Source organism: Diachasma alloeum, unplaced genomic scaffold (assembly GCF_001412515.2).
Source record: "Diachasma alloeum isolate Michigan unplaced genomic scaffold, Dall2.0 Dall_scaffold_00294, whole genome shotgun sequence".
In the NCBI taxonomy this organism is placed as follows: Eukaryota; Metazoa; Arthropoda; class Insecta; order Hymenoptera; family Braconidae; genus Diachasma; species Diachasma alloeum.
In genome coordinates, this window is record NW_021680433.1 from 543,544 (window position 1) to 557,193 (window position 13,650).

At 37.0% G+C, this 13,650-nt stretch overlaps 1 protein-coding gene across 2 annotated transcripts in view; it reads left to right on the top strand.

Moving 5' to 3' along the window:
* LOC107039205 (serotriflin) overlaps window positions 1-13,650 on the top strand; it is a 90,371-nt gene that overhangs the window by 61,582 nt on the left and 15,139 nt on the right. The window contains exons 2-4 of one of the 2 annotated variants that reach the window (XM_015258712.1): window positions 1,378-1,478; window positions 6,740-6,876; window positions 7,532-7,677. In XM_015258712.1, coding sequence (XP_015114198.1) covers window positions 1,397-1,478; window positions 6,740-6,876; window positions 7,532-7,677 — 365 coding nt within the window. In that variant the 5' untranslated portion in view covers window positions 1,378-1,396. The remainder of the gene's footprint in view (window positions 1-1,377; window positions 1,479-6,739; window positions 6,877-7,531; window positions 7,678-13,650) is intronic. The other variant, XM_015258713.1, reaches the window with a different exon arrangement.

Genomic DNA, 13,650 nt, shown 5'->3' on the forward strand with positions numbered 1-13,650 from the left:
TTAAATAATAAATTTCGCGGAAATTTGGCAATTAGAGTCAATGCATAAATGGATTATCGGAATCTATACGACTAAAATTTACTAAATGCATAAATGTGAAAAACGTGATAGAAATAGTTTGCTTTTCATGAAAAACATACATCTAATTCCATTTCAACAAACGAAATGAGAAAAACACAAAATTAATCATTTCCTCGCTTTGCAAAAATAGATGAAATCTTCATAAAAAACCAAAATAATTATTTTCGTAAAAAACATTGTGCCGAGGAAAGTTTTTCTTTGGTTTTTCACGGAAAGGAGGAAGACAGTTTTCTAAAAAAATACGATTTCTATAATGAGCTTGAAAAAAAAATTAAAAACCAATAAAAATAAGACACAATTCAGGGCTCAATAAAAAATCGGTAAAGATAAAACCAACGTCCTTGGCGGTAAAAATTAATTAAAAATTTAATACAAATGAACTTTTCCACATAATTTTAAAAATTCTTATCAGTTAAAATGACTGATAAAATCTCAGGATTCTATGATTTTTTCGCTCATTGAGTTTTAAAACTTTGTTTCCCGATTCCAAATCCCCCCACAAATTGGTAATTAATTATTTTTCATGGAAATGGATAGAAATTACTAAAGCTGATAAATGAATGACCACCAGAAAAATAATTCTCACTTCAGCACTTCAATACAAACAATATACAGAGAAATATCAATACTCCAAATAAAAAATGAGAAAAATTAATAACAAGTAATAAATCAGAGGGTTGTCCCGGGTTGGGTATGACTACTAGGAGTGGATTGGACTGGCCGCGACCCATTATGGATCGAACGAATTACTTCCGATTAATTCCCTTTTTTTTTTGTTAATTTCCCTTCAAGTTATTGAAGTTTAACCCCAACTAGATCCACCATTTTCTTCCAACTACTTCGTCTCTCATATTGGAAAAAATGGTTCAGCAATATCTAATCCACGTAACGATAAGGAAATACCAGTCTGGAAAGTGCGACTCACCTACTCCCATCTACCTCCCCCCCCCCTTCTCCTCAACCCTTTGTCTGAAGAACTAGAAGTGGTCCTTTTACCGATACTCAAAAAGTGGTAGATGCAATTTATTATTTTCCCAACTGCATATACTCGAGAAGTGGAAGTAACGGTGGTGAGAAATTTCACCCGAGGCTGAAAAACTTTGTTTCTTACGTATGTGCGGGAAAAAGTTTCTTCCCAAAGTACCACCTAACCTCACTCCACCGCTCCCACTAGATTTTCGTTGTACGTTATCTACGAGAAAATTTATGGCAATCGGGGATTTAACGTATTTTCTGTATTTCTTGCAGTATTTTCGATTGTTATTTATTGAACGTTGGTATTTATTTATGTTTCAGGAGTGGATAATTGAACAAGATGAAGTATCTGTGGCTGTGCGTTGCCATTGTGGCAGCACTGCCCGCGGCTGTTCCATGGGAAACGCAGCGCAGTAAGCCCAGTAGAGTATCGTTTATTATTAACAACTTATTTGTATTTGTGAATAATACATGGGACGATTGAAGTTTGCAGAGAAAAGTCTTTTTGCTTTCCAGGATTAGTCTCTGGATTTTAGTTCTCTGTGGGAGGGCAATCTACAGATAGAAAGTACTGTGTTCCAGTGAAATTTCTATAGGAGATCAAGAGAAAATGTTGAAGGTCTCAGTAATTTTGACTGAAAGCCATTACACTAGACTCTCGATATAGTCGCACTTGTAGGCCCGTAGGGGCAGTTGATTCCGAGAACCCGACTGTATTTCCCTACCCCTGCTAAGCGCCCACATGTAGCTCCTATTTCTCGGAACTACGGTTGATGAAGGCAAAATAAGAAATAAGAAAATCGAGTATTTTTCAATTTCTATTCTTCCGAATACTTCAATTTGCAAATTTTAGTTAACTAATTGCATTATCATTAACCAGCTTTTCATCAATGCATTTTTTTATCTATAAGAATAATTTTGTTTGCTATCTAATAGAGAATAACTTTTTTTTGTTTTTCATTGAAAAATTCAATGATTGTATTTTATTGGATATCAAGTTTTGTCGATTTTGTAATGCACAATTGAAACATAAAAGAAAATCAACCAACTTTTTTTTAAATTGACTGCGCACTTTAATAAACACTCAAGCATACGTAAAATATAAATTAACTTCTCTCCATGATGGTCACGTGTGCACTAAACTTATTTTTTACAAATCTAGAGGCACAGTATTTTATGGTTTCGAGGTCGCGGAAATGCAAAACAATGCGGCATCTAAGAACACCCTGAAGTATTTACATTCGGGAGTCAAGGGTGGAAAGAGTGGGGGAAACGCTCGAGCGATGAAAAATCGCAACAAGGGCAAAACGCGATTATATCGAGACTCTACTGTACCATGATATTTGAATCAAGGGACTTTGGTTCTGGAATCCAGTACTTTTGGATTGACACGTTATAGTGGCGCAGTAAGTTCGTTGGCTAAAATGCTCGAGGTGCCGGGTTAAAAACTAAAAAAATGTAGAAGACAATGTCTCGAATCGAAAGTGAGCAGTGAAACATGGCGGATATCCCGAACGAATGGAGAAAATAACGCGGTTTTCATGAGTACAATCGTCTTGCGTCGAATTTTCATGAAGCCCGCTTAACAAACAAATGAGAATTGAATACCATTCTATAAAACACGAATGAACGAATCATAATTGCCCAAATGATTTAAGACAGAGGAAAATAAAATATTTCTATTTTTTTAGTAATACGTTTACTAAGGTTTTCTTCGAACAAAGTTTATGAGAATTAATCGCTAGAATTCTGAGACTATCTCACATTTTTCACGCTAAGTATAGAAGAATCTGAATACAATATAGTGGAAATGATGATCGATTTTTTCACTTTGAATAAATAATATTAATATCCAAATACAAAATTTCTGACATGAATAAAAAGAAGCTGTGACTCAATACTTCAAATGAAGTTTTAATTTTAATTGAATTACCGTGTGAACTAACTAAAAATTGATAACAGTATGGGAAAGGACTTATACAAAAAAAAATGTTAGAAAATTACTCTTGAAATTTCAAGTAATTCTCGATTTCCAGATCCATGTGGCACGCAAAAATATAGAGAATTGGGAAAATTCAGACAAAAACTTTTATGAATTCTCAATCTATTAAAAATTCAGTTACATTTGATGTTTAATTTCCGCAATGAGTTTGAAAATTCAAGCTTTCATTGAAATATCAATGATCACTTAACATGAAAAATCCAATTTGCTTGAATTTTTAAGATGAATGAGAAATTTTATCAACTTTTTCATTTGAAATTGAATTCAAACTCACAACATTGAGAATTCAGATGAAGCAGTGACTGAAATTTCAATAAATTTCTAACAGTGTATCAGAGAATCAACAAGCATTGAATTTCAGAAATTCACATTCTGAAGTGTGCTAAAAGGAATTGAATTGTAATTATGACTAAAATCGTACTCAGTGAGCACAGGATTATAGACAATTAATTGAAAAGAAAATGGAATATAAAATCTACCAGGAAAAAGGGCACAATGAAAGAGCATCAACGAGGGGTTTTTCCATTCAATTTTTCTTTTCTTTTCATCAAGAAAATGAATTAAAAAAACAGGGAAAATTTGAGCCGAGGAAATTCTATAGAAAATATCTCAGCAGAACAAACTGTGTTGAACAATCGCATTCTATTGTCTTTTTCTACAGAATATTTTCTATTGATCATTTCAAAAGAATCGACCAAAAATTAATAGAAAGTTCAACAGAAATATATTAGAATTGTCTAGCGAATTCGCCAAGTTTTTCTATGAAATTTTCTTCATTTGTGATCACGTGCTTGACTCAGAAACTTCGTCGTTAATTTTTAAATTCATCAATTATCCAAAGAGTAAATTCAACCGAAAGAAACAATTCTCGCTGATTGAAATACATAATCAAAAGACTCCGCAGAAAACCCTCAGTTCTTTTATCGTCTCTCAGCACGAAAATACGGTATGAGGACATAACACTTTTAATACTTGAAAAAGAAAAATAGTGGCAGAACCACTGGGGTATTGCACGCGACAAAATCCCACAGAGCGTGTCTATTACATAAAGTAAGTGCTTGACACATTTATTTATTTTGAATTCAAATACAGGGGAAATTGAATAAATACGTTGCTCGTGAACTGAGAAAATGAGGAAAATCGTTGTTCAATGAAAAAGTATTTCTCTCAAACCAACAAAAGACGTCATTCTATTTTGTAGTCACATTGAAAAAGGATATTGGCACCTACTTTATTCTTGAATCCATCCATTGGAAATGGAAAAGTTTCTGAAAGTATTTTTGCACATTCATTTAGAGCGAATAAACTTTTCTCAAAAAAATGGCATGACATGTGAGACGAATGAATTTTCATTCATGGTCTGGAGGTCATTGAAGATTCTAAAAAAAATAGGAACGATTGTGAACTTTATTGTTACATTTCTAGACACGGAGAAAGAAGTAGAAAAATTACCGAATAAATCAAGTAGTCGTGGAGCTAACTTTTCAGCACTTTTTCACTCTATATCGGGAAAAAAGTGCGAGACGAATAGTGAAATTTTCTCCGTTGGCCCGGGAAAATTTACTGAACGTGAGGTTAATTTGTGCCAAAATTATAAAATTTATCCTGCATTCAATCAAAAATTATACCAGTGAACGTGAATGATTGCTCAATATTGCATATAATTTGTTTGTAACGACGAAGGATTTTGTACCAAACACGTTCGGTAGAACGTTCGTTTCACGTCCATTCATCCCCATGACCTTCAGATAATTGCAAAAAAAAAAACAAGTGAGAATTTTCTCTTGTATTGCGTATAGTACAGTTATTTTTGCTAATAAATTAGCAATATAAGGCGTTCCCCACTATTTCAACGGCGAATTTAGTTGAGCAAAGAATCCGCAAACTTTTGAATATTTGTATCTCAATAACTACGCATTTTCTGTGGGAAACTCAAAAGAGCTTTATTATTCGCAAAGAATGGTTAGTTATTAAAAAAAATATCGCTCGGAAAAGTAAATATAATTGCAACTTTTTAAATAAACAATGAGAAAAACCGTTGTAGTTATGTGAGTTCCATCCTGAAAAGTTTGAAAAAAATATATGTTGTGGGAAATATTGTTGAGAAAGCTGTGTCGATATTTTTTTTAATGACATTCACTAATAGTTGAGACATTATTTTTTTTATGAAGTCGCGCGCTGTCCCAACCGTTCAGTGCGCTCCCCAATTCAAGCCCTCTCAATCCGCTGAAACTTTGAACAACCGTAGCTCATTCAATACATATTTCATAGTAAAGTATGTTTTTTTTGTCGTTATAAAAAAATGAATAATCATGAAAACTCATGTTTTTTGTGGAAAAAAAATGGATTTTTATTATTAAACTAGGGGGCTCTGCCGCCTGCTCATCCCGCTTGCCAACCGGGGGGGGGGCTTCGTCCCTTTCGCTCGCTTCGCTCGCTCTCCCCCGCCGGTGCGACCGAGCGAGTGTGAACGTGAGGGTTTTTTTTTCCACAACTCCCTTCACCGAACTTCACTATAGAATATCCCTTCCATAGAATATCCCTTCTCCTCACTATAGAAATGAAGTTGGCATTGATAGAGATATTTTTTTTTACATTCGAATCTGAAAATACAAATTCATCGTTTCAATTGTCTTGAATTTAAGAGAAGAAGTCCCAAAAGTAATCAGCATTTTTTCTATTATATGAGGTATTCCATGCCAAATGAGTCAACGGCTGAACCTCACCCTCTTGAACACTCATGGCGATTTTTTCTACGATTGGGGGGCTTGAAAAAATATCTCTCAAATTTTTTAAGATTTTTTTGACAGCCCAGTTCGGAGATATTTTTTTTTCACATTGTTCGTTTTTTTTGCAATAACTCGAATTCTATTCATCCGACTTCGATTTATTAGGGATCAAAATTTTCCATTTTTCACGACCTATAAGAATATATTTTTTAAAAATTTTTTCCAATCATTAGATGCTCGAAATGACGAATTTTCTAAAAAAAAAGTTGAAAAACTTGAATTCGGCTAATTACGTCACGGTTGATTATTTTCATTTTTTTTTTCAGTAATTCCTATAATCAAAAAGATTTTGAGCCGTCATACATGTTGGGTTTCGTCTTAGATCTATTTTATTTTTAATTTTTTATTCTCAAAATTCCGCGAATTGGGTCAAAATACCCCAAAGGTGTCATCGATTGACTTTGATTATATACAATATGAAGTAAATTTAAATACATACCTATCTATTACATATTTTTTCGATACATAATTAAAATTTCATTACAATTGTCGACCTTTCTTCTACGAAGTATAAAACTTATCCTTTTCCATGTAAGAGGTATTGAGTGAGTGACATGCGCTCAAAACTCCGGTGGGGCTGGAGCGCTCAAATTGGATGGTGGACTGAGCGACGGAGACGTCACATGATTTCATTAAAAAATTGATATTTTACGAGCCAGTTGATGTCTTTAAACAAAAATTTGATGCAGCCTTCTTGATAATATTTCTCACAAGAAGTGAAACTTTTCTTTGGAAGAAATGTATGATGTTTACTGATAATCGCATCATTATTTGTTAAGCGCTGCAGATACGTCTGCTGTAAAAAATTGTAATTAATCTTCCCCACGTGCATGCCCCTAAAGTCGTTTATTTCCCACTTTCTACGACTCTACTCCTCTCGTTTCTGTTTTAGTGCCACGTTTATATGGCGACAGGATTCCCACGAGAGTCCTAACACCAAGCAACAAAAAAGTTCAAAGGAAGATCGTCCTTTACCACAACTTCTTCAGGACACACGTGACTCCCACCGCTTCCAACATGCTCACAATGGTAATTTTCGTCATTATTCCCCTGTCATGATAAAGGGAGGAGTGAGCGGCTTGATATGTTTACCTCAAAATAGTGGTTATTATGAATGAATCAATGAAAGCGGGTAATACCGGTGAATGATAAAAAACCAAAAAATGACTTGCTTTTCTACAAGGCTTTATGCTTTTGAACAAAGCTCGATGCGGTCGTTGACTCGAGGCTCACTCCACCCTTTCACTCTTTATAATAATCGTATCATGAGGCGTAAACCCATGAAAGCTGGCGCACACGACTGACCGAGTTGAAGAGCTTGCTTTATGTGGTATCACGTGTTCAAATTTGCATAAATACGGCGGAGTCTCTGACTTCTTCCCGTTGGGGAACTGTCAGAGGAACATACTGAGGGAAACTGTTTTTTGACGGAACATTGTTCACTTGTCACACTGAGAGAAATTAGATTTTCTATTCACACCAAGTTCGAAATCGAGATGGATTGAGTTATAGTCACCCTTCTTGAATCAAGTCGAATTCTGGAAGTGCTTTGAGTCATTATATTTTGTTTCGTGTAAGACGAGTAATTCATTACTTGGATAGTTCAGTTGAATGAATTATGAGTTCTAATGATACAACTATGTTCAACTCTTAATCAGCAATTTATGAATACAATTTCTTTCAGAAATGGCACAATGGTGCTGCTAAAGCAGCTCAACGGTGGGCTGAGGCGTGCTACGCCCTGACCCATGACAACGCAACGGGTTTACATATTGACGCCTTCGGCAGCTGTGGGCAGAACATATTTATCTCAACGGCACAAGTACCCTGGTGAGTAACCTCTAATGAACCTAAATTATGCAGTCTAATTTGGGAGTCAATTATCGAAGCTCTGAGTGAGAGAACGAAATCTCTCCGTAGATTTGAATCAATTATTTCCCCAGAGAAAATCATGAAAATCGGGGGACATGGAATAATAGTATCAGAGAAGAATGGCATTAGGTGTTCTGAATCTACACAGGTGAAATGGAGAAATCATTGCCGACAGTTGGGATTAATAACAAATTCCGAATAAATTTATTCATCAGGAGTGGTAATTATTTTAGAAAGATGTCTTAGTGAAAAGAGCATTCAGGTGATGTGGGCATTAATGGAGCGGAGCAAGTCAGTCAGCTGACGGTCTGGGTTGATTGGCGGCGGAAAAAAATTTTTTTCCCCACCGACATGTAAAGTTCGCAACGGCTCCCTCCCCGGGTAGAAATCACGCCGCTCGAGCTCAGCTCGGAACCCGTATCCCAGCTAGAAATANTCCGCCCCAGCTTGGGATAAACTCCACGCGCGTCACATGTACCCGAGGTTGAGCCGCGTCACGCGCTCACAGCCCAGCGTTAGACTATTACGCGAAACCCTTCGCCGGGCTTTAGTTGAATGGCTACTGTTCAACCTCAGGTTCATCTCCAATTACTCAATCCCGGTATACTTAACCTCAATAATGATTTGACAGGTCCGATGGCATCGTGATTTGAGCGAAAAAACAATCGAATAAATGTGAAGATGGCATGCTTTTTCAGATGAACAATCACGCTCATCAGAAATAACGTGATATTAACTAATCGAATGGGATTAATCTGAAAATACAAGGTAGAACAATTCACTGAAACGTAGTCAAAACTTTCTTTTTTCTCGCGAATACAACAAACAAAATCAAGAAAAATAATCACTTGAAAAACGTTAACGAACCTTTATTATTAATTATCAACGCTACAGGAGAGGATATTCTTCATTTTTCGATAGGCCTACGAGTTCTAAGAATATTCTACGATTTATTAGGGAAATGTTGAATACAGGTATGCCAAAATAACACGCATGAAAAAATTCAACAGAAAAACCTAGCGCTTTCTATTAAATTTCTATTGGAATTCTATGAGAATTCTCTGGAAGTTCTATTAGAATTCTATTCGTTTCTTGCGCCGATTCTATAGGAGATTATGCAACTTCATAGAGTCTTTTTGTTAAGGTAAAATTTGGTGCAAGAAAGTAAATAGGTTTTTATGTTCCTATAGATTTTCTTAGGCGTAAGATTTCTAAGTTTTTTCCGCTCGGTTTTTCTTCTTTTCTTTTAATCAAATGCAGGAACAAAACTTGGAAAATTCATGCCCAATAGTTTCTGTGGAAGAAATCCTAACAGAATAAATTATCTAGAAAAATCAATGGATTTTTTTCTACAAACAAATATCTATTAAAAATGCAGGGAAAAGTTGCATAATTTTCAATGGAATTGACGCAAAAAAAATAGTATTTTTCAATGGAATTGCAATAAAACTTAAATAGAATTCTCATAGAGCTCCAATAGAAATTCAATAGGAATTCTTAGAGAAAGTGCCAGGTTTTATATTCGATGACAGAGGGAAAAATCAGTAAATTTCAAATTTTATAGAAAGTTCAGTGGAATTCCATTTTTTTATAGTAAGAAGACAAGGATTTTCCAAAGTATTCAAATTTTAAATCGATATTCTAAAAATGCATAAATATCATTCTATTCCACCTTCCACTCGAAACGACACAACTCAATCGGAGCTGAGTTCTAAGCGTTGAGCCACAGCTCAAACTCAAGTGCCGGGTTATGCCGTCTGATGAGCGTTCGACTGTGAGCCGGTATGGAGCGGCGCATCGCGGCGTGAACTCGGGTCAAGCGGCAAGCCGAGGCTGAGCTCGCGCTCACCCGAGTTGCGGCTGAATCCCCGGTTGAATTTCTACCCGGGTCCGCAGAGGGAGTAAAGTGAAACCTTCGTTCTCTAGAGGGACGAAAGGTAAGTCGTTCTGCGCATGCGTCGACTGCCGTCGACTGAGTTCCACCCAGTGTATACTAATGCGTATATGTATAGTCGCGACTGAAGAGGTTAAACACAGGGACACGTGCAAAACTAACAACTGTCGTGAATTCTTATTCTGCCAAATTTTGCCAAATTTTTCAACAATGTATAAAATTTTTCTCGTAAAGTTTCAGTTCCCCACTACCTCCCATCAAAAATGCCAATTTCCAACCGAAACACCTGTACATATTGGCAAATTATTGCACCGATTCACCATTCCAATCATTGCAACGATCAAAATCGTTTCTCCGCAAATATTGTCCTTTAATACCGAGAAAATAACTTTCTTGCTTTTTACACGTAAAGAAAAATTGCAGGAGATGGGAAAAACACCTCCGTCCCGGGATTCGTGTGCTTCCGCCCCCCGTTCCGGGTCATTGCTATTTTTTTCAGCCCTCCCTCCACTCGCCCGCAAGTAAAAAGGGGGTCGGCAACGCGCTCGACTGCCACCGGCAAAATAAAATCGTGCGGTTTACTCCGAGTCGTTGGAAAAAAAGGAGAGAAGCGACACATTATATTGCGCCCCGTTCCTCCGGGTGTCCGTTCTTCGACTCAAACGTGTAAAAACAAAATGAGAAATAAAAGTAAATGCGGGGGATTTTCCTTGGACCAGCGGTAACAGAAGGAAGCCGGAAGAAATGTTCGACTCAATTTCATTAAATGCCACGTTCGACTTTTCCGCATGTCATGTATTTGATAACTGAACCAAAAAATCGGAAGTGGTTTTCCCCCTTTTTACGCTCCAGTTTTTTCGCCCAATTTATTTTTATCGCTTTTCACCTTTTTTTTCTCTGTTTGTGCTAACCGTTGTGCCTCTCCGGGCACATTCACAATGCTATAACATTGAAAAAATGTCGTCGAGTTGCTGGCAGTTGAATTCCGGTGCGACGTGACGGGTTCGATGTTGTACCAGATGTGCGCCATCTGGTGGGAGAGCTAACTTAGACTTCATAACGTACCAAAAAGTTTTCCGGTCGTTCTCGGCACGTTTCAATTTTGAATGTCATAGCTTTATTACATGTAAATGAATAACATCGCTTTCGGTACATGTGCGATGAAAAAGTGGTATCATGGATTTATTTGGGAGTATTAAATTGAGGGGATATTGGATTTCGCATTTATTGGATATGGGGGAATTTCGACGGAATTCTGGAGGAATTTGGAACTCGATGCTTTATTATTCGGGTGGCTTTGGCGGGCGCTGAGGTGTGCGTAATTCCGTGCGGAACGACGTACCGCGTGAAGTTGAATTGAAGAATAAACTGCACCTCTTGCCTAACCAATGAATAATTTGCAGTAGGACATGCAATTTAGGTGGGAAGGGAAATTCTTGGCGAAAGGTTTCTCTTGTGGATTTTGTTGCGGAAATAGTATATTGTGCATAAGGGCGGAAAGTCATGTTTTCCCACCCGAGGTGCACATGCGATTTTTTAACACGCCTGCAAAGGAAAGTTTATATTTTGCTGTCTGATGAGTGGGAGCAAAGTGAGTACTTTCCTCTCGCTCATCAGTAAGCAAAGTACGAACTTCCCGTGCAGGTGCGTGAAAAAGGATCTTGTAGAGTTTAGGGAGATGGATCATCGTTTTCGATCAAAAATTAAAGTGAATTTCGAAGTTATTGTCGCACGGTATATGAAAATGGTTTATTTGGATTAAATGATCTGCATTTCAATCAAATGACTGAGTTTCTTCCAGTTTTTATTCAAAGTGAAACTTTATTTCGACTGGCATTCCTACTCACATCAAGCGAATACGTTTGCGAATATAAAGAAACTAGGGAGCCACACCCCCTGCTCGCTCCGCTCGCCAATCCCCATATGACCCCCATGATCTTCAATCTGACTTTCATTATACCCCTTGTAACCCTTATTTTGACCGTTTATTTTGGAGTCTTAATTTTGAGTACCAAATTTTCATCACCAGAAGTCGATTTGGATTTTTATAATATAGAGAGGTATAGAGACCCTTATTGTGACCTTTGTAACCCTGGGTTTCTGACCTCCGTGATCCTTATTTAGACCCTTAATGTGACCTTTGTGACTCTGATTTGCATCCTTGATTTGATCTTTATTATAATCCTCGTGAACCTTATTTTGACCCTGGCGATCTTTAGTTTCTGACCCTTGGTTTTTTACCCACGTGACCCTTGTTTGGACCCTTGCGACGCTTAATCTGATCCTTGTGACGCTTGTTTAGACTGTCGTGACCCTTGTTACCCTTATTTGGACCCTTAATCTGACCCCTAATTGTAACCCTTTATCTTGTGGCCTTTGTAACCGTTAATCTCGTGATCCTTGTGAATCTTAGTTGGACCACTATTTGAACCTTTATTCTACCCTGGTGATCATTAATTTGACTCTCGTCACACTTATTCGGACCGTCGCGACCATTATTCTGATCCTCGTGACTTTTAGTCGGATCCTTGTGACCCTTATTCTGACCCTCATTACCCTTATTCTGACCCTCATGACACTTACTGTGACCCTTGTGAGCCTTCATCTTGTGACCCTTGTGAATCTTAAGTTGACCACTAGTTAGACCCTTATTCTACCCTTGTTATCCTTGCTTTGACTTTCGTCACCCTTATTCAGACCGTCGTGACCTTTGGTCAGATCCTCGTGACCCTTATCTAACCCTCATAACCCTTATTCTGACCCTCATGACACTTATTTTTACCCTTGTGACCTTTAATCTTGGAGTCTTAATTTCGAATACCAAATTTTCATCAGCAGAACTCGATTTGGATTTTTATAATATAGACAGACATTTCCGCGATCCAAATGAATACTTTATTAGCAAGAAATTAAATCATTATCGCAGACGTCGAGGAGAATGAATTCATTAAAATGTAACAATCCTTCAAGTGGATCAAATAAATCGTTCATTTGATTGTAGCATAGGATTTGTCTGGAATGCATGAATCATTAAGTTTATATGATTGAAATATTTTCATTGAAATTAATTAATTACCAATCGACCCCGGGACATGTTCGAACAATTATGTAAATAAATATATTTTTTGTTTTTGTGTTTTTGAGGCAATTTCGAAAGATTTCGAATTTTGAAATTTGTCAATTCGTTTTAGATTCAATAAATAGCCCTGATAAAGAACTCGTGTTGACCTCTTAGTGAGTTCGAAACGTCGGCATTAAAAGAATTGTTTTTGTGATTCTTTGTTAAGAATAAATTCATTTAAACCAAATGATCGTTATAGTTGCGAGAAGTTGAGAAGAAAATTTCGAGTAAAAAGTTTTATTTGATTCACATGTGTTATCTCTCTCGGTGCAAGAACTGGATATAACTCTAAAAAATTACCGCACTCTCTCGCGCTTCCGCAATGCAAAAACTATTGATTATTTAACAATAAAATACTTCGACTGTAACTCACCATAAACCCCCCATTCATTCGCTCCACAATTTTTCATCACAGTTACCACAAAAATCCCATATCCGCCTTCCGCCTACAGCACTCCGATCCCCTTTTCCAAGCGAATAAAACCAGACGAGTGCGTTCGATTTTATTGACAAAACCTCATACAACATTCCTTGGCTCTACGAGTTTCGCGTTGGACGCATCATTCTACATAACTTTCGTCCTCTCCGAGCCCTGCGCATATTTCAGATGGCATTCTGCATGCCTTCTATCAGCCTCCACTTCGTAGGAAATTCATTCAAATACGACTTCCATTGCATCATCCACCGCTGTATTTTTTTTCAATGTAAAAAGCAAAATCGTTTGCCCGATAGGGCGATATACTTCCAAGGTAATAGTTATGATCACTCAGGTTACTAACGACTTTTATTTTATCTTATGTTCTTTGAGGTAAACTATTTTATGTTAAGTATTTTACTATTTTATGTCGAGGCTAAAGTCAAATGTGCGACAACGTTTAGGGAGGAGCGGGTGGGGATGCAAGACGGCGGTCCGGGG